Below are 20,367 nucleotides of genomic sequence, written 5' to 3'. Positions count from 1 at the left end.
TGCAAGCTCCTCTCCAAGCCACTCACCATCCTGACTTGGAAATATATCGGCCGTTCCTTCACAGTCACTGGGTCAAAATCAGGGAATTCCTTCCCTAACGGCATTGTGGGTCAACCCACAGCACGTGGACTGCAGCGATTCAAGAAGGCAGCTCACCACCACCTTCTCAAGGGCAACTAGGGATAGGCAATAAATGCTGGCCCAGCCAGCGAAGCCCATGTCCCACGAATGGATATAAAAAAATATATTTTATTGCTATGGGAGCTTTAATGCAACAATAATTAACCCTGGTTTGAGAACATAAAGTTCTGTTTTGAGTTGGATCGACAATGCAGAGGCATCTTATCCATTCTGCACAATGGTTAGCACTGCTGCCTCACAGCACCAGGGACCCGGGTTCAATTCCGGCCCCGGGTCACTGTGTGGGGTTTGCATATTCTCCCCGCGTCTGTGCGGATTTCCTCGGTGCTCCGGTTTCCTCCCACAGTCCAAAAGTTGCACAGGTTAGGTGGATTGGCCATGGTAAATTGCCCGTTAGTATCAGGTGGATTGATTTGATTTGATTCATTATTGTCACATGTATTAACATACAGTGAAAAGTATTGTTTCTTGCACGTTATACAGACAAAGCATAGCATTCGTAGAGAGGGAAACAACAGAATGTAGTGTTGCAGTCATAGCTAGTGTGTCGAGAAAGATCAACTTAATGCAAGGTAAGTCCATTCAAAAGGGGATAGGACTTGGGTAGAATTGTCGGTGCAGAATGTTGCACTGTAGAGATTCTATGATTCTATGAACTCCACTAAATCTGATCTGGACTTTACCAAAGGCTGGGCACAGACCCATTAGCACTTGGATAAACAAGACATAGAATCATAGATACAGAATCTTACAGTACAGAAGGAGGCCATTCAGCTCATTGAGGGCACCGTCCACAATCCCACCCAGGTCCTATCCCCATAACTCCATACATTTACCCCAGCTGGTCCCCTTGATAGTAAAGGGAAATGTAGCATGGCCAATCCACTTAGCCCACACATCTTTGGACTGTAGGAGGAAACCTGAGCACCCGGAATAAACCCACGCAGACATGGGGAGAACGTGCAAACTTCACACAGACAGTGACCCAAGCTGGGAATCGAATGCGGGGTCCCTGGCACCGTGAGGCAGCAGTGCTAACCACTGTGCCACCACGCCGCCCATTTGCTTAACGGCTAGAATTTCTTCCATGTTCCTGGGTGCAATGACTCCTTCGCAGACTCCACACAGGCAGTGACCCCAAGCCGGGAATCGAAACGGGTGCCTGGCGCTATGCGGCAGCAGTGCTAACCACTGTGCCACCATGCCACCCCAGCCAGCAGAGAACTCCAGATAATCTGCAAGTGAGCCAAGAGAAAGCCTAGAGACAGAACTAGTCCCTTCAAAATAAGCCAAGAACAGTAATCGGCTGGAATAAAGACATAGACAATAACTCCCCAGCCAGTAAGTGTGCTGTTTATGTGAGACTGTCTTAATTATTAGATGTGAAAATATAACCTTTGGGAACCTGCCTCAGAGTTTCACGGATAAATGGATTTCTTTGTTTTGCTGGAGTACAGAAATATTTTTTGTGTTTTCTACCCCTGGGCTGGAGCTCGTTGGCCCCGATCGAGGGCACGGCCAGACTGGGGATGCAGCATCTGTTGCCAGGTCTACAGCAGCGTCAATAAATGGAGCATATGGCACGATTCATGCTCCAGTTCCCAGTCGCGGTCCATCATCTCCGCTCCCCCTTTCCGCCGTTCCACTCCAGCAAGTCGGCTCACAGAATAGACAGTGCTAATTTCTATCAGGATGATGACCAATATCCGCACAAACCCTGTACCAAGCAATGATGTGTCACTTGAACATATCTCAAACCAAACCCAGTCAACCGGAATCTTTTGCAACAAACAGAAAAAGAAAAACATCTCAGGCTCCCCTGGCCAAACGGCAGATCATACGGGATCGCTTCCTTCATTGCGAGGGAGCTATTTTTAATTGCTTTGATAAGCCAACTGTACCCACTCCAGTTCTTTTCCCATGAGAGCAGCCTGTCACAATTCATATATTGCAGTGATGGTCACCCGGTCTGCTTCACTCCGATTGACATCTGTCCACAGGGAATGTGTAATGGGCTGGATGAATGAGTTACATAGAAACCAGGAGGAGGCCATTCAGCCTTCGAGCCTGCTCCACCATTCATTACGATCATGGCTTATCACCCAATTCAATAGCCTTCCCCCCAGTTTCTTTTCATCTCTTCCATCCCAGGAGCTATACCTAACTCCTTCAGGCTGGAATTTTACCACGGGGGCTGCAGCTGGCACCGGACAGGCAATGGAAATCCCGTTGACCTCGGGCGGGACTTTACAATTTCAGGACGGCTAAATGGAGAATGTTTATTACTTAAATCACAATCTTCCCTGGATACAGCTCATGGCAGTACAGATAGTAGGGTCAGGAGTAGACCATTCGGCCCTTCGAGCCTGCTCCACCATTCAACATGATCGTGGCTGACCCTTAATCTCAACGCCATACTCCTGCTCTCTCCCCATACCTTAAATCTATGTCCCTGTGTCGGGGGTAAGGGACAGGAGGTTTAAAAGGGATTTGAGGAAAAACCTTTTCACCCAGAGGATGGTGGGAATCTGGAACTCACTGCCTGGAAGGATGGTGGAGGTGGAAACCCTGACAATGCTTAGGAAGCATTTAGATGGGCACTTGAAACATCATAGCATAAAAGACTCCAGACCAAGTGAACCAAAATGGGATTAGAATAGACGGGTGCTTGACAGCCAGAGCAGGCACGATGGGCTGAAGGGCCTCTTCTTGTGCTGAATGATTCTATGACTCCTTTAGAGTCTAGAAATCCAGTTCATTCTGAAATACATTCAGTGACTTGGCTTCTATAGCTTTCTGAGGTAGAGAATTCCACAGGTTCATCCCCCTTGAGTGAAGAAATTTCTCTCTATCTCAGTGGGCTACCCTGTATCCCGATATTATGACCCTTCCAGACCCAGCCTCTCCCAGCCCTGTCAGAATTGATATATTTCAATTAGATCCCCTCTCATTCTTCAGTGAATACAGGCCCAGTCAATCCAATCGCTCCTCACATGATAATCCTGCCATCCCCGGAGGCAGTCTGGGTTAGAACTATGGAATCGTAGAATCATAAAGTGCAGGAGAGGTTGTTTGGTCCATTGAGTCTGTATCAACACCTGAATTCTCACCTAATCTCATCTGCCAGCACTTGGCCCATAGCCCTGAACGTAATGGTGTGCCAAGTGCTCATTCAGGTACTTTTTAAAGGATGTGAGGCAACCTGCCTCCACCACCCTCCCTGGCAGTGCATTCCAGACCCTCACCACCCTCTGGGTAAAAGATCTTTCCTCACTTCCGCCCTGAATCTCCTGCCCCTCAACTTGAACTTGTGTCCCCTCATAATTGACCCTTCAACTAAGGGGAACAGCTGCTCCCTATCCACTCTGTCCATGCCCCTCGTAATTCTGAACACCTCGATTAGGTTGCCCCCTCAGTCTCCTCTGCTCCAACCCAAACAATCCAAGCCGATCCAACCTCTCTTCATAACTTAAATGTTCCATCCCAGGCAGCATCCTGGTGAATCTCCTCTGCACACCCACCAGTGCAATCACGTCCTTCCTATAATGGACCAGAACTGCACACAGCAATCCAGAGGTGACCTCACCAATGTACTATACAACTCCATCATCAATGCTGAGAGATTCTATGTCTGCTTAGCCCTATTTCACAGAAAGAAATAACCCTACAGTACAGTTTACAGCAACCACAATCCCACCCAGGCCCCATCCTCATAACCCCATGCATTTACCCTAGCTAGTTCCCTTGACACTAAGGGGCAATTTAGCCAATCCACCTAACCCGCACATCTTTAGACAGTGGGAGGAAATCAGAGCACCCAAAGGAAACCCACGTAGACATGGGGAGAATGCACAAACTCCACATAGACAGTGGCCCAAGCCACATCCCTAGCGCTTTGAGGCAGCAGTGCTAACCACTGTGCCACCGTGCTGCCCATTTGCTTCAGTCTATGCAAAAACTTCATCTCTACAAAGACTTTATTTTAAGATATTTCTGCCTATGCAATTACATTTAAATGCTAGACTGTGGGGGTTAAGTTGACTACATTATAAAGCTAATTCGACCACATTTTAAAACTCTGAAGGCATGATGGATTGGCTAAAAATTGACTGCATTCCTAAAGGGTACACAGCAGGCAAACAACCACAGCTGCAAGGACTTGTTTCCCTGGATAGGGGCAGCTTATTGAAGACATTTCCAATAACTAGGTAAGGGTTGAGATATAGCATGGATTTTGGCAGTTTGTTTTCAAGATCAGTATGTTCAGGACAGGGGCTGACAGTGAAAGCCAGTCTCTCCAAGTTTGCCTTGTTTTTCCTTTTCGCTTCTGCAATGACTGAATTTTCTCTCAGTTCTGTTCAATAAAAGAAATTCATTTTAAACTTTGTACCAGTGCAATCCCCTCGTCCGTTCAAGGGAATGAATGCTTCTTCAGAAGGAAGTCTTCAAATGCAGATAATGAAAATATAACAACATTTACTCCAACTTATAAATTAAAGAAAGGATTTAATAAAGAAACTTCATTTCTCCAAACTTGGAGCCTCACCCTGGGCCACTCCAAGCTCCCCACAATTCCACACAGGTTCTTATTTATAGTGAGTCAGCTGGGTATTACATCATTCTGTGGTTGGTTCCATGGTTTACTGGGTCAGCTGACCCTTACAGCTTGTTATCACTGGTCACATTACATCCCATACAAAGTTGTCACCGGTTACATTCTAACAATGAATGGGCCTTACAACTTCCTCCATGCCTCGACTGATAAAGGCTTGACTCAGAGGCATGGTTCAAAATGAATCAATAGATGTGTATTACTTTATTACAGTCGGAGCATTGGTAACAAATGTGCGACGGCTAAAGTGTTACAGGAAGTGTTTGAGGCATCTCCAGGAAGTAATCCCTACAGAGTTTTAATACATTCCCATTGGAACGTGCAGCAATTAATGCTTCAGCCAGTACTTACATCCAGAAAACTCATATTAATGTGCAGGTCCACATCCACATCATCAATCGTCCCATATTCCCTGCGGAAAGAAATATTTCAAATAAATAAATCACAGCCTGTCTAAACGTTAAACATTATGCTGCTCAAAATATGCACTTGAAACATTAGACCAGGAGTAAGCCATTCAGCCCCTCAAGGCTGTTCTACCATTCAATATGATTTGATTGGATTTGATTTATTATTTATAGATGTACACATCATAGAATCCCTACAGCAGAGAGGGAGGCAATTTAGCATATCGAGCCTGCACTGACAGCAATCCCACCCAGACCCTATCCCCACAACCCCACACTAACCCTGCTTACCCCCCTGACACTATGGGTCAATTTGGCATGGCCAATCAACCTCACCCACACATCTTTGGACTGTGGGAGGAAACCTATGCAGACACGGGGAGAATGTGCAAGTTCCACACAGGCACTCAGCCGAGGCCAGAATTGAACCCAGGTTCCTGACGCTGTAAAGTAGCAGTGCTAACTACTGTGCTACCATGCATCACTATTGGGTTACACTGAAAAGTATTGTTCCTTGTGCACCATACAGACAAAGCAAACCGTACACAGCACAGTGGTTAGCACTGCTGCCTCACACTGCCAGGGACCTGGCTTGGGTCACTGTCTATGTGGAGTTTGTACCTTCTCCCTGTGTCTGCATGGGTTTCCTCTGGGACCTTTGGTTTCCTCCCACACTCCAAAGATATGCAGGTTAGGTGGATTGGCCACACTAAATTGCCCCTTATTGTCAGGGGGATTAGCTGGGGTAAATGCATGGGGTTGTGGGGATAGGGCCTGGGTGGAATTGTGGTTGGTGCAGACATGGTGGGCCAAATGGCCTCCTTGTGCACTGTAGGGATTCTATGATCTATAGAGAAAAGTAGTAAATTGTAACTTACTACTATTATTTTTGTACCTTATCTTCACCACCCACACATTCATCTCCTGCTCCTTATTTTTAAATAAGACAATAGATTTCCTCTTTAAGTTCCTCACTTGCCTGCTATCCCATCATGTGATTCACTGACTGAGAGATCTGTTAGGTTACCGGCCCCACTGATTTATTATTGTCACGTGTATTAGTGTGCAGTGAGAAGTATTGTTTCTTGCACGCTATACAGATAAAACAAACCAGTCATAGAGAAGGTAAGGAGAGGGTTCAGGATGTAGTGTTACAGTCATAGCTAGGGTGGAAAGAAAGTTCAACTTAATATAAGATAGGACCAATCAAAAGATGATCGGCATCTTAAGATGCCCTTAACTTAACACTACTCTATTTACTTTGGCTGCAGGCCATGAAAATGCCAGGAATAAAATTATTCATCAGGCCAGCATCTACTGCTTTGCGCCACAGAGAATTCAAACTCTGAAGAAATGTTCCTTGCCTTCTCTCCTGAATGGATTACCTCTGACTGTAAGGTTACCTCCCATTGCCCTGGACTCTGCCACCACTTGCAGTTTCTCGGGGATTTCTCCTAGTCGCCTGCTGCAATCTTCGGCAGGACAATGGGGCGTCACGGTGGCACAGTGCTTAGCGCTGCTGCCTCACGGCGTCAGGGATCTGGGTTCAATTCCGGCCTCAGGTCACTGTCTGTGTGGGTTCTCCCCCGTGTCTGCATGGGTTTTCTCTGGGTGCTTCTGTTTCCTCCCACACTCCAAAGATGTGCAGGTTAGATGGATTGCTAAATTGCTCCTTAGTGTCCCAAGATGTGTAGGCTCGGGGGATTAGCGGGATAAGTACTTGGGGTTATGGGGAATAAGTCTAGGTGAGAATGCCGCTTGGTGTCAGGTGGGTTATGTAGGGTTACAAGGATAGAGCCTGGGTGGGATTGTTGTCGGTGCAGACTCAATGGGCTGAATGGCCTTTGTCCGTACTGTAGGGAATCTATGATTCTATGGGCCTGGATGGGACTGTAGTTAGTGCAAGATCAATGGGTTGAATGGCCTCCTTCTGTACTGTAAGGATTCTATGATTCTATGGATTCTGAGTGGGTTTGTGGTCGGTGCAGGCTAGACGGGTCGAATGACCTCCTTCTGCACGATAGGGATTCTAAACTCTATGCGCCCTGGGTGGGATTGTTGTCAGTGCAGCCTCGATGGGCTGAATGGCCTCCTTCTGCACTGTAAGGATTCTATGGGCTCTGAGTGGGTTTGTTGTCACTGCAGGCTAGACGGGTTGAATGGCCTCCTTCTGCACTGTAGTGATCTTATGGCAGGAATTTTCCGACTGTTCATGCCAGCTGGATTTTCCCATCCCGCTGCAGTGAATTTGACTTACCGTCTTCACTGCTGTGGGAGAATGACATGGACGTGTGGTGAAATTGCACTCAATGACTCAACGGATCCTGGTGAAATGGCTGGCATTCCATAGGGAAAGGTTGGCTAAGCCAACTTGAAACTCTAGGAAGTTATCATCTGAAGTCTGGGTTGATAATTCAATTTAAGTTACTTACAGCAGATGTCAAAGGCAGAATAAAGTTTAAAGTTTATTTATCAGGTAAGGAGAGGGTTCAGGATGTAGTGTTACAGTCATAGCTTGGGTACAGAGAAAGATCAACTTAATATAAGATAGGACCAATCAAAAGATGATCTGCATCTTAAGATGCCCTTAACTTAACACTACTCTATTTACTTTGGCTGCAGGCCATGAAAATGCCAGGAATAAAATTATTCATCAGGCCAGCGTCTACTGCTTTGTGCCACAGAGAATTCAAACTCTGAAGAAATGTTCCTTGCCTTCTCTCCTGAATGGATTACCTCTGACTGTAAGTAGCCTTACGTTAACACTGCAATGAAGTTACTGTGAAAATCCCCTAGTCAGCACCACACTTGGGTGTCAGTTCAGGTACACTGAGGGAGAATTTAGCACCTAACCAGCATATTGTTTCAGACTGTGGGAGGAAACTGGAGCACACGGTGGAAAACCCACATGGAGAGTGTGCAGGCTCCACACAGACCCAAGCCAGGGACCAAACCTGAATCCCTGGCGCTGTGAGGCAGCAGTGCTAACCACTGTTGGCAAGAGGAAGCACTTCTTCACACAAAGTGTAGTGGAAAGTTGAAATTCCACCCCCCGCCCCTCAAAATGCACTTTGGTGCAAAGCGAAGACTGGTTGATTCTTGTTCGGCCTGGCCATTAAGGCTTATGTGACTCAAGCGGGAACTTTGGGTTAAGATTCTGTGCCTCATCTAACTGAATGTCAGCACAGGGTCAAGGGGCTGAATGGCCTTTATCCGCTCCTGAGTTCTTTCAATGGTTTAGACTTTAGAGGGTAAATGGACCCTTGCTGCTGGCGGTAACCATTCTGTCACCGTGACGCTGTATGGCAGCAGAGTATGGCAGCACAGTGGTTAGATTGTTGGACGGGTAGTTCAGAACATAATCCACAGAGCCTGAGTTCAAATCCCGCTGAAGCAACTTGAGGTTAGCGTGTTTACAAAAAGTTGTTTGTTAAAAAGCTGGATAAAGAAAGCAACCACAAAAACCATTTTTGCCCTTTCGAGAAGAAAATCTACTCCTTTGACTCAGTGTAGTCTCACACCAATAACTTTAATCTGCCCTCTGAAGTGGCCTAGTCATATTAATTTGTTACAATTCCCCCAGCATCCCATAAACCTTTAAGGCTTAAGATGAGAGGGGAAAGATACAAAAGGGTCCAGAGGGGCAATTTTCTCACACAGAGGGTGGTGAGTATCTGGAACAAGCTGCTAGTGGTAGTAGTAGAGGCAGGTACAATTTTCTCTTTTAGAAAGCATTTAGACAGCTACATGTAAAGGCGGATATAGAGGGGTATAGGCCAAACGTGGGAAATTGGGCCTAGCTTAGTGGTTAAAAGTGGCATGGAAAATTTGGGCCCAAGGGCCTGTTTCCATGCTGGAAACCTCTATGACTCTCTATCTACAGCAACTAGCGATAGTCCATGAATAAAAGCAAAATATTGCAGATGCTGGAATCTGAAACAAAAACATAAAATGCTGCAAAATCTCAGCAGTTCCAACAGCATCTGCGGAGAGAGAATAGAGCCAAGCTGTCGAGTATGGGTCATCCTGACTCACAACATTGGCTCTATTCTCTCGTCACAGATGCTGATAGTCAACGAATATTGGCCTTGCCAGCACTGCTCAAATTCCTAGAATGAATTAAAAAGCAAGTCTGGCAAGGGGGAGTGTCGGGAGTGTAAGGAGCTATGTGGGAGAGGGGAGGTGGGGGGGCAGTGTAGGGAGCTCCAGGGTGGAGTGTAGGGATCTCTGGGTGAGCGTTGGGATCTCGGGAGGAGAGGTCCTGAGGATAAAACTGTGACAACAGGGGCAAAACATGACGGGCGGAATTCTCATGGCCTAAAAGCTGGAAATTCCCACTCAACCGTCAATGGAGTTTCACATTGTCCACAACCCGCGTGCCAGAATTCCAGCGGCAGGCGGGCTGGGAGAATTCCACTTGACAATTTCTTCTTGGGCATTTTTGTGGACAAAGCAGTCTTTCTCTTTCAGCATTCCCTACTGACAAGCAACTTTTAGGCATGACAGGGCTAGCCCAAACACGGATGAATGGCCACTGAGCAGAGAGGGTTTCTCTCCCTCCCTCCACATGTGCTGCCTGACCTGTGTTCTTTCAGCATTTTCTGTTTTAGTTCTTTGTGGCCACAGTTAATATAGACCAAGATACTCTTCAGACAAAGAAGGCTATTTGAAGGCAAGGTTACTTAGGAAAAACATGCTTATAAATAAAAGAGATTTATGTAAAAACCACAGAATCCCAATAGTGCAGAAGGAGGCTATTCGGCCCTTTGAGTCTGCATTGACTCTCTGAAAAAGCATCTTACCCTGGCCCACCCCTCTATTCCATAACCCTGTTTATTTATTTTGGTTTATCCATCTAACCTGCATATCTTTGGGCACTCAAGGGGTAAATTAGCATGGCCAAAACACCTGACCCATACATACATCTTTGGACACTAAAGGGCAATTTGGCTTGGCCAATCCACCTAACTCACACATCTTTGGACACTGAGGAACAATTTAGCATGGCCAATCCATCTAACCCCCACATCTTGGGACATAGAACAGTACAGCACAGTACAGGCCCTTTGGCCCTCAACGTTGTGCCAAGCTATGTCCAAACCCAAGATCAAGCTATCCCATTCCCTATCATTTTGGTGTGTTCTATGTGCCTGTCCAATAACTGCTTGAAAGTTCCTAAAGTGTCCGACTCCGCTATCACAACGGGCAGTGCATTCCACACCCCAACCACTCTCTGTATAAAGAATCTATCTCGGATGTCTCTCCTATATCGCCCACCATGAACCTTATAGCTATGCCCCCTAGCTACATCCACCCGAGAAATTAAGAGACAATTTACCATGGCCAATCCACCTAACCCGCCCATCTTTGGACACTTAAGGGGCAATTTAGCAACGCCAAAACACCTGACCCACACATCTTTACGCACTTAAGGGCAATTTAGCACGGCCAATCCACCTAACCTACACATCTTTGGAGTGTGAAAGGAAACCGGAGCACCCCGAGGAAACCCACGCAGACACGGGGAGAACTTGCAGACTTCACACAGTCAGTGACCTGAGGCCGGAATCGAATCCGGGTCCCTGGCGTTGTGACATCATGCCGTTGTTTGAAGAAATCCGCAAAATAATGTTTCATCACACCTTGGGCGGGATTCTCAAGCCTGCCCACTCTTCCCAATACCCCATCTTCCTGTGATGTCTGACAGTGGAGAGGCTTGAAATTGGCCGCCAGGTTCTTCTGGTCACGCCTGACGTCGACGGTGTTTTGAGCGGCTCGCCCGTCCCATTGCTCAGGGATCACGGTGTGGACTGGGGGGGGGGGGGGGGTCGTCTTTGGCAGGGCTGGAAGATCCCACTGGCAGGAAACACTGGAAAATCCCCACCCAATAACTCTTTAACTCACTGTACCATAGTTTGTACCGGCCAATAAAGGAATAACATTTCATTTGCATAATAGACATCAAGATGTCCACCAGGGTTGGCATGGTGGCACAGTGGTTAATACTGCTGCCTCACAGCGCCAGGGACCTGGTTTCAATTCCCGGCTTGGGTCACTGTCTGTGTGGAGTTTGCACATTCTCCCCGTATCTGCGTGGGTTTCCTCCAGGTGTTCCGGTTTCCTCCCACAGAACAAAATGTGCTGGTTAGGTACATTGGCCATGCTAAATTCTCCCTCAGTGTATCTGGACCGGTGCCAGACTGTGGCGACCAGGAGATTTTCACATTAATTTCATTGCAATGTTGATGTAAGCCTACTTGTGACACTAATAAATAAATTTGAGGGCTTCATCAGACCATGAGGAGGAGTTATAAGATGTGGCAGAGGATGTGAGTCTTAAAAGGAGACTTTTGGAATTGGAGAGAGAAAGAAGGAGGAGGAGCTGAAGAAAAGGGGATTGGACAGACATCTGGAGTCATAGAGTCATAGAGGTTTACAGCATGGAACCAGGCCCTTCGGCCCAACTTGTCCATGCTGCCTTTTTTTAAACCCCTAAGCTAAGCTCAATTGCCTACATTTGGTCCATATCCCTCTGTACCCAACTTATCTGTGTAACTGTCTAAATGCTTTCTAAAAGACAAAATTGTACCCGCCTCTACCACTACCTCTGGCAGCTTGTTCCAGACACTCACCACCCTCCGTGTGAAGAAATTGCCCACTTTTGTATCTCTTCCCTCTCACATTAAACCTACGCCCTCTAGTTTTAGACTCCCCTACATTTGGGAAAAGATATTGACTATCTATCTGATCTGTGCCCCTCATTATTGTATAGACCTCTATAAGATCATCCCTCAGCAAAAAGTCCCAGTCTACCCAGCCTCTCCTTATAACTCAATGCATCAAGCCCCAGTAGCATCCGAGTAAATCTTTTCTGCACTCTCTCTATTTTAATAATATCCTTTCTATAATAGGGTGGCCAGACCTGTACACAGTATTCCAAGTGTGGCCCCACCAATGCCCTGTACAACATCAACAAGATGTCTCAACTCCTGTATTCAATGTTCTGACCGATGAAACCAAGCATGCCGAATGCCTTCTTCACCACTCTGTCCACTTGTGACTCCACTTTCAGGAGCTATGAACATGTACCCCTAGATCTCTTTTTTTTTGTAACTCTCCCCACTGCCCAACATTAACTGAGTAAGTCCTGCCCTGGTTCAATCTACCAAAATGCATCACCTTGCACTTGTCTAAATTAAATTCCATCAGCCATTCATCAGGCCCAATTGATCAAGCTCCCGTTACAATCAGAGGTAACTTTCTTCACTGTCCACTGTGCCAGCAATCTTGGTGTTATCTGCAAAATTACTAACCATGCCTCCTATATTCTCATCCAAATCATTAATATAAATGTCAAATAACCTGAGAAAAACAAACTTGCAGGGTCACAGTTTATTTTATTTATTAGTCACAAGTAGGCTTACATTAACACTGCAATGAAGTTACTGTGAAAATCTCCTAGTCGCCACACTCCAGTGCCAAGCAAAATAGGGATAGAGCTGGGGTAATGGGACTGGCTAGATGGTTCAACAGGGAGTCGGAATGGTCCCAATGGGATGAATGGCTTTCTTCTGCACCATAACTAGTCCAATGGGCTGACGGATGGTAGATGGAGTTTAATTTTGATAAATGCGAGGTGATGAATTTTGGCAGATTGAACCAGGGCAGGACTTACTCAATTAATGGTAGGGCGTTGGGGAGAGTTACAGAACAAAAAGATCTAAAGGTTCATAGCTCCTTGAAAGTGGAGTCACAGGTGGACCGTGTGGTGAAGAAGGCATTCGGCATGCTTGGTTTCATTGGTCAGAACATTGAATACAGGAGTTGGGACGTCTTGTTGAAGTTGTACAAGACTTTGATAAGGCCACACTTGGAATACTGTGTACAGCAGTGGTCACCCTATTATAGAAAGGATATTATTAAAGTAGAAAGGGTGCAGAAAAGATTTACCAGGATGCTATTGGAACATGAGTAATAAAGAGAGGCTAGATGGACTGGGACTTTTTTCTCTGGAGCGTAGAAGGCTGAGGGGTCATCTTACAGAGGTCTATAAAATAATGAGGGGCACAGATCAGCTAGATAGTCAATATCTTTTCACAAATGTAGGGGAGTCTAAAACTAGAGGTCATGGGCTTAAGGTGAGAGGAGAGAGATTCAAAAGTGCCCAGAGGGGCAATTTTTTCAAACAGAGGGTGGTGAGTCTGTGGAACAAGCAGCCAGAGGTAGTAGTAGAGGTGGGTACAATTTTGTCATTTAAAAAGCGTTTAAACAGTTACATGGATAAGGTGGGTATAGAGGGATACGGGCCAAATGCAGGCAATTGGGACTAGCTTAGGGATTTATAAAAAAAGGGCGACATGGACATATTGGGCCGAAGGGCTTGTTTCCATGCTGTAAATATCTATGACTCTGTAATGATGCTAAGACGGAGGGTGAAATATGAGAAGTCTTGAATGCATTCTTTTCCTCTGGCACACCAATAACCTACAGCCCCCATTGTATTCTAACAATGTCGTCCAGAAACCAACACCAACCCCCCTCCACCCCCTGCTGACCCAACTAGTTAAGTGCAAAATGCATTTGATGGATGGCCGAGAAGTTTCAACAATGCGTTGACATACTGCAACGATAAATTTGGCGCTCGGAAGAGAGGCTGTGACTTGGAAAACAAACGATGCTGAACGGAATGATCTTAAACCGGAATAAACAACTTTGAATGAAGTGTACATGTCTGGAAGGTGTGGGTCTGAGTCGGTGGTGGGATGGGGTGGGGGGCGGGGGAGGAGGAGGAGGAGGAGGAGGAGGGCGGTGGGTCCAAGTTCGAGGCCAAACCCCACGTAGGTTTGTCATGCTCCATCTCTGGGCAGAGGGGTCAGTAAACCGTACAGGCCCAGTCCCATACTGCAGTGCTAATCTGGAAGCAACAGCGACAGATCCTATACTCTATCCAGTTGGAATGAAGCCTGGCAGCAAAGAGCGAGGGGTGGGGAGGGTGGGGGGGAGGGGGGGGGGAATAAATTCGAACCGAAAGAAGAGACCCAAGTAAGGATTTTTTTTAAAAAAGAGAAAAAGGAGTCTTTAGCTCCTATTCCCTGAAGAATCTCGCAACGTTATGAGCAAAATGTCAGGCTGCAACAACAAAAAAAAGCGTAATAAAAATTACCATCAGTTCTGCAACACTTGAAAATGGAACGTTTAACACTCACCTAACAGAGACAGAATTCTCTCCATAAATTTCCTTCACTGCTTCAATGTCTGCATCGAGCTGTGGGTGTCGGTATAGATCAGCTGCACAGCTGCCCTATAAAAACAGACACACACTAATATATTGCCGGTTTGTCTGAGAAAGAGCTGTCACTATGGGCATTGCCAACATTTCGGCCTTCCTAGGGTTCCGGCCAGCTCAGTCGCTTCCTTCTCCTCGCTGTCTCATTCTCGCTTTTTTATTTGTGTATGTTTTCCCCTCTCTCTCTCTCTCTCCCGTCTGTCTCTCACTTCTTTTTCCTGTCTGTGCTCCAGTGATGTGTGCGATGTTTGGGTTCAGCATTAAAGGGGAAAGTCCTTTCTCGTGGGTTTTTCCAGTACCCATGTTTGGGGGGGGGGTGGTATTTTGTGTGCAAGTGGGGCGGCATCAGAGGGCAATTAAAGTTTCAAAGTTTATTTATTAGTGTCACACAAATAGGCTTTCATTAACACTGCAATGAAGTTACTGTGAAAATCCCAGAGTCGCCACACTTTGGTGCTTGTTTGGGGACACTGAGGGAGAATTTAGCACAGTCAAGGCACCCTAACCAGTTCATTTTTCGGACTGTGGGAGGACTCCAGGGCATCAGGAGAAAACCCACGCAGACATGGGGAGAATGTGCAGACTCCGCAAGACAGTGACCCAAGCTGGGAATTGAACCCAGATCCCTGGTGCTGTGAGGCAGCAGTACTAACCACTGTACCACTGTGCTGCCCCAATTCACTCCGCAAAGCCCCCTGGGTTACTCCATGGGTCTGGTCAATTTGTTCTATCTACAGCTATGTGAATCTTGCACCCCCCCCCACCCCCTGTTCCTCCTGAACCCCTGAAAAAGTTAGCCCAATTTGAGAGGCATCTTTTCATAATGCAACATATCCAATAACTGCCTGCGGTGTCTGGGTTTCTTTGTACATTTTATTCTGGTCAACATTGAGCTAACTTTTTTCTTTATTCATTCGTGGGACATGGGCGTCGCTGGCTGGCCAGCGCTTATTGCCCTTGATTGATACAACTGAGTGGCATGCTGGGTCATTTCAGAGGGCAGTTGAGGGTCAACCACATTGCAGAGCTGTGTGCAAGTCTGTGTGAAAATTGCTTTTTCCCCTACAGGGGAAGATCCCACACATTGATCAGGGAGTGTTCCAGTGGGACTTGTGGAACATGGGCGTCGTGGGCTGGGCCAGCATTTATTGCCCATCCCTAGTTGCCCAAGAGCAGTTGAGAGTCAACCGCATTGCTGTACATTTATAGGCAGCGCACACTGCAGCTACTGTGCATTGGTGGTGGAGGGAGTGGATGGGTTAACATCCCAGATGGTGTCAAAGTTCTTACGTTTCAGCTGCACTCCAAGAGGAGACTTGTGCCTCGTAGATGTTGGACAGGCACTGAGACATCAGGAGATGAGCTGCTCGCCAGAAGATTCACAGCCTCTGACTTGCTCTCGTACCCACAGTATTTATATATATTTTATTCATTCATGGGACAGGGGCATCGCTGGCTGGGCCAGCATTTATTGCCCACCTGTAGTTGCCCAAGGGCAATTGAGAACCAACCACATTGCTGTGGCTCTGGAGTCACATGTAGGCCAGACCAGGCAAGGATGGCAGATTTCCTTCCCTAAAGGACATTAGTGAACCAGACGGGTTGTTCCAACAATGGTTTCGTGATCATCAGTAGATTCTTAATTCCAGATACTTTTTAATTGAATTCAAATTCCACCATCTGCCGTGGCGGGATTTGAACCCGGGTCCCCAGAACATTAGCTGAGTTTCTGGATTAACAGTCTGACGATAATACCATTAAAGTCTTTAAAGTTTATTTATCAGTCACACGTAAGGCTTACATTAACATTGCAATGGGGTTACTGTGAAATCCCCCTAGTCGCCACAGTCCGGTGCCTGTTCAGGTCAAAGCATCTAACCAGCACATCTTTCAGAATGTGGGAGGAAACCGGAGCACCCAGAGGAAAGCCACATAGACATGGGGAGAATGTGCAAACTCCACAGACAGTGACCCAAGTCAGGAATCCAGCCTGGGTCCCTGGTGTTGTGAGGCAGTAGTGCTAACCACTGCTGCCCTGTGGGAGGAAATATGAGGAAACCCACGCAGACACATGAGGCCATCGCCTCACCAAACACCAAAATAGGCCATTCGGCCCATCTGGGCTATGCCAGCAGTCTGGGCTTCACAAGAGTAGCCTCTGAATATAACTTGTGGCATGCTTCCGTCCTTCTCTCCATTGTGTGCAAATCTAAGTTCCATCTTCAGTTTCTTCAGTTCACAGGCTGAAGGGGTCAGCTCCGACTCACAGAGCCATGACCTCAAACCAGTCTTGAATTCACCCTAGCCAGAATAGTGATTGCATCTGGCATTAATGTCATCCGCACTGGCTGACCAACCAGCCATCCAGCCCTCCCAAGGAGTCCAAGTTGCTGCGACAATGAACAATTTCATGTGTAGCCTGGAGCTATGTACGGATAGCGATGACAGAGGCTTTAGTATTCTGTCTATCAACCGCTGACCAGGAGGGCCAACCACTCTGGCTGCCTGCCCTTGGTGCGTGTTGGAAGGGTTTGGCCCATGTTATAAGGGCACTTTCCTTGGCCAGCAAGTCCTTGAGTGGGACTTGAACCTGGAGTTTCTGGCTCAGAGGCAGGGAGTCTACCCGATGCTTCACAAAGCATCCTTCCCCTTAAATGTATTCATGCTATTTAAATCAATTATTTCACATAGTGTTCAAGTTCTCAAGTTTCTCTTGAATTCCTATTTGGGTTTATTTGTCACCAACTTATATGGGGCGGCACAGTGGTTAGCACTGCTGCCTCGCAGTACCAGGGACCCAGGGTCGATTCCAGCCTTGGGTGACTGTGTAGAGTTTGCATGATCTCCCCAAGTCTGCATGGGTTTCGTCATGTTTCCTTCCACAGATGTGCAAGTTAGGTGGACTGGCCATGCTAAATTGCCCCATAGCGTCCAAAGATGTGAAGGTTAGATGGATTAGTCATGATAATTTGCCACTTAATGTCCAAAAGATGTGCAGGTTAGGTGCATTGGCCATGCTAAATCGCCCCTTAATGTCCAAAGATGTGCAGGTTAGGTGGATTGGCCATGCTGAATTGTCCCTTAGTGTCCAAAAACATGAAAGTTAGGTGGATTGGCCATGCTAAATTGCCCTTTAATGTCCAAAGTTCTGAAGGTTAGGCGGATTGCCCATGCTAAATTGCTGCTTAGTGTCCAAAGATATGCAGGTTAGTTGGATTGGCCATGCTAACTTGCCCCTTAGTGTCCAAAAATGTGAAGATTAGGTGGACTGGCCATGCTAAATTGCCACTTAATGTCCAAAAGATGTGCAGGTTAGGTGGATTGGCCACACTAAATTGCCCCTAAGTGTCCCAAAATGTGTAGGTTGGGAGATTAGTGGAGTAAATGTGTGGAGTTATGGTATAGGGTGGGATGTGGGCCTAGCTAAGATACTACGTTTCATAGAATCCCTGCAGCGCAGGAGGGATTCACATTGAGACTGCGCTAACCACAATCCCAACCAGGCCCTATTCCCGTAACCTCACATATTTACCCCCCTAATCTGCATTAGCCCTGCATGGCCTATCCACCTAACCTGCACACCTTTGGACACTAAACGTTAAATTACCATGGCTAATCAACTTAACCTGCACATCTTTGGACTGTGGGTGGAAACTGGAGCACCCAGAGGAAATGCACGCAGGCAAGGGGAGAACTGGCAAACTCCCCACAGACCATGACCCGAGGCTGGAATTGAACCGGGGTCCTTGGCACTGTGAGGCAGTACTGCTAACCATTGTGCCACTGTGCCGTCTTGGCAACAATCCCACCCAGGCCTTATCCCCATAAATCCACATTCTGTTGGAGGATGGTGCTGACTCAATGGGCTGAATGGCCTCCTCTGCACTGTAGGGGTTCTATGATTTCTGACCTGCCAGTTTTGGACTATCCCACCCAAGTGATCTCTATGTTTAGCCTATAATGACACTTCATAATTCTAAATACCTCCATGCGGCCATCCCCCTCAGAGAAATCTTTAGAGATGCAATGTATCCATGCCATGCATACAGCTCCGTCTAAAAAACCTGCTGGAATTCCATGCATGCTGCCTTACCAGTAAGATCATCATTATTCCCCACAATAATACTGGGGCTTAAAGGGTTAAATCATAAGGCTAGCTGGACAATATTGCATCGCCTTGAGTATTTTTAAAATTTTTATTTTCACAAGTAGGCTTACATGAAGTCACTGTAAAAATCCCCTAATCGCCACACTCCGGCACCTGTTTGGGTAAATTGAGGGAGAATTCAGCATGGCCAATGCACCTAAAGAGCACATCTTTCAGTCTAACTAAGGTGTTCAAGACAGATAGTGACCCGAGCCAGGAATCGAACCAGGGTCCCTGGCGCTTTGACACAGCAGTGCTGACCACTGTGTCGCCACTGTGGTGGACTGATCTGATTTGAGTCATTATTGTCACATGCAAGGAGGCAGCGAAAAGTATGTTTCTTGCATGCTATATAGGCAAAGCATACCATTCATAGAGTACATAGGGGAGAAGGAAAGGGTAGAGTGCAGAATATAGTTGTAGTTACGGGTAAGGTGAAGAGGAAGATCACTTCAATGTATCATCATAGAATCCCTACAGTGCAGAAGGAGGCCATTCAGCCCATCGAGTCTGCACCAACCACAATCCCAACCAAAATCTTTATCTATGGTGGGACCATTCAAAAGCCTGATGAAGAGAATGTTTAGAAGCATTTTAGAGCTCAGTTTTGAAAGCATAAAACAAGAGTAAAAGATGGAATTGGAGGATATGCTGGGGACCGCTCGCAAGGCAATGCCTCACTCCGGTGCTCTCTTTTGTTTTGGCTGTAGCTGGTCAGCATTTGTTGCCCATGTCTAATTGTCCTCAATCTGCCTTCCGAGGGGAATAGAATTGTAGCACAAGTGAATGAGGGTATTGAATGGAAAGTTCTGGGTGGATTCCTGTGAGGGTGACAGAGGACCCATCTAGAGAGCCAGCAAGAGGCCTCCCTTAGGGAAGGCCCACCAGATCTTGCCCCATTCATGTCACTTGTCAGGCCAGCGACAGTTCTTCCCTTGGGATCAGGGACCCAGGGACACAGGTCCCGCACAGCGAGAGCTGCCAGCCAAACCCATGGCTTGATGTCTCTTTAGCATTCAGTAGTGCCATTGGAAAGGCGGTGGCTTTTGCTGGTAACTCAGTTACTGTTTTAGGGACCCGGGTTCGAATCCCGCCACAGCAGATGGTGGAATTGGAATTCAATAAAAAAATCTGGAATTAAGAATCTACTGATGACCATTGTTGGAAAAACCCATCTAGTTCACTAATATCCTTTAGGCCATGGATCGAGGAGTGATGCAGATGCTGGTGAGTGATGAAAGGAACTGGGTCGTGGGGAGAGTGGAAGTGGTTCGACAGCAAGGGCTCATGAGGCTTTTAGCCAGCTCATCCCCCCACCACCCACAACTACCTGTCACCTGGTCCCTCAATTAAGCACCAAATGTTTTTGGGCAGCACAGTGGTTAGCAGTGCTGCCTCACAGCGCCAGGGACCCAGATTCGATTCCTGTCTTGGGCGGCTATATGTGGAGTTTACACATTCTCTCCGTGTCTGTGTGAGTTTCCTCCGGGTGTTCTGGTTTCCTGGTTAGGTGCATTGGCCACGCTAAATTCTCCCTCAGTTTATTATTCATTTGTGGGATATTGGCATCGCTGGCTGGCCAGTATATATTGCCCATCCCTAGTTGCCTGAGGGCAGTTCAGAGTCAACCACATTGCCGTGGCTCTGGAGTCACATGTCACCAGGTAATAATGGCAGATTTCCCCATCCCTAATTGCCCCTGAACTGAGTGGCTTGCAAGGCCATTTCAGAGGGCAGTTGATAGTCAATTACATCCCTGTGGTTCTATTCATTC

The 20,367-nt window shown here is 46.9% G+C and overlaps 1 protein-coding gene across 11 annotated transcripts in view; it reads right to left on the bottom strand.

Annotated features, from left to right (window-relative positions):
- LOC145360762 (protein mono-ADP-ribosyltransferase PARP6) overlaps positions 1 to 20,367 on the bottom strand; it is a 147,069-nt gene that overhangs the window by 38,612 nt on the left and 88,090 nt on the right. For all 11 annotated transcript variants that reach the window (XM_080216167.1, XM_080216168.1, XM_080216166.1 and 8 more), the window contains 2 exons: positions 14,367 to 14,461; positions 5,105 to 5,165 (listed from right to left, as the gene is read on the bottom strand). In XM_080216167.1, the coding sequence (XP_080072293.1) occupies positions 5,105 to 5,165; positions 14,367 to 14,461 (156 nt within the window). The remainder of the gene's footprint in view (positions 1 to 5,104; positions 5,166 to 14,366; positions 14,462 to 20,367) is intronic.

This window comes from Carcharhinus amblyrhynchos, chromosome 32 (genome assembly GCF_965287045.1).
Source record: "Carcharhinus amblyrhynchos chromosome 32, sCarAmb.v2.hapA, whole genome shotgun sequence".
In the NCBI taxonomy this organism is placed as follows: Eukaryota; Metazoa; Chordata; class Chondrichthyes; order Carcharhiniformes; family Carcharhinidae; genus Carcharhinus; species Carcharhinus amblyrhynchos.
This window is presented reverse-complemented; position numbering and strand designations above follow the sequence as displayed.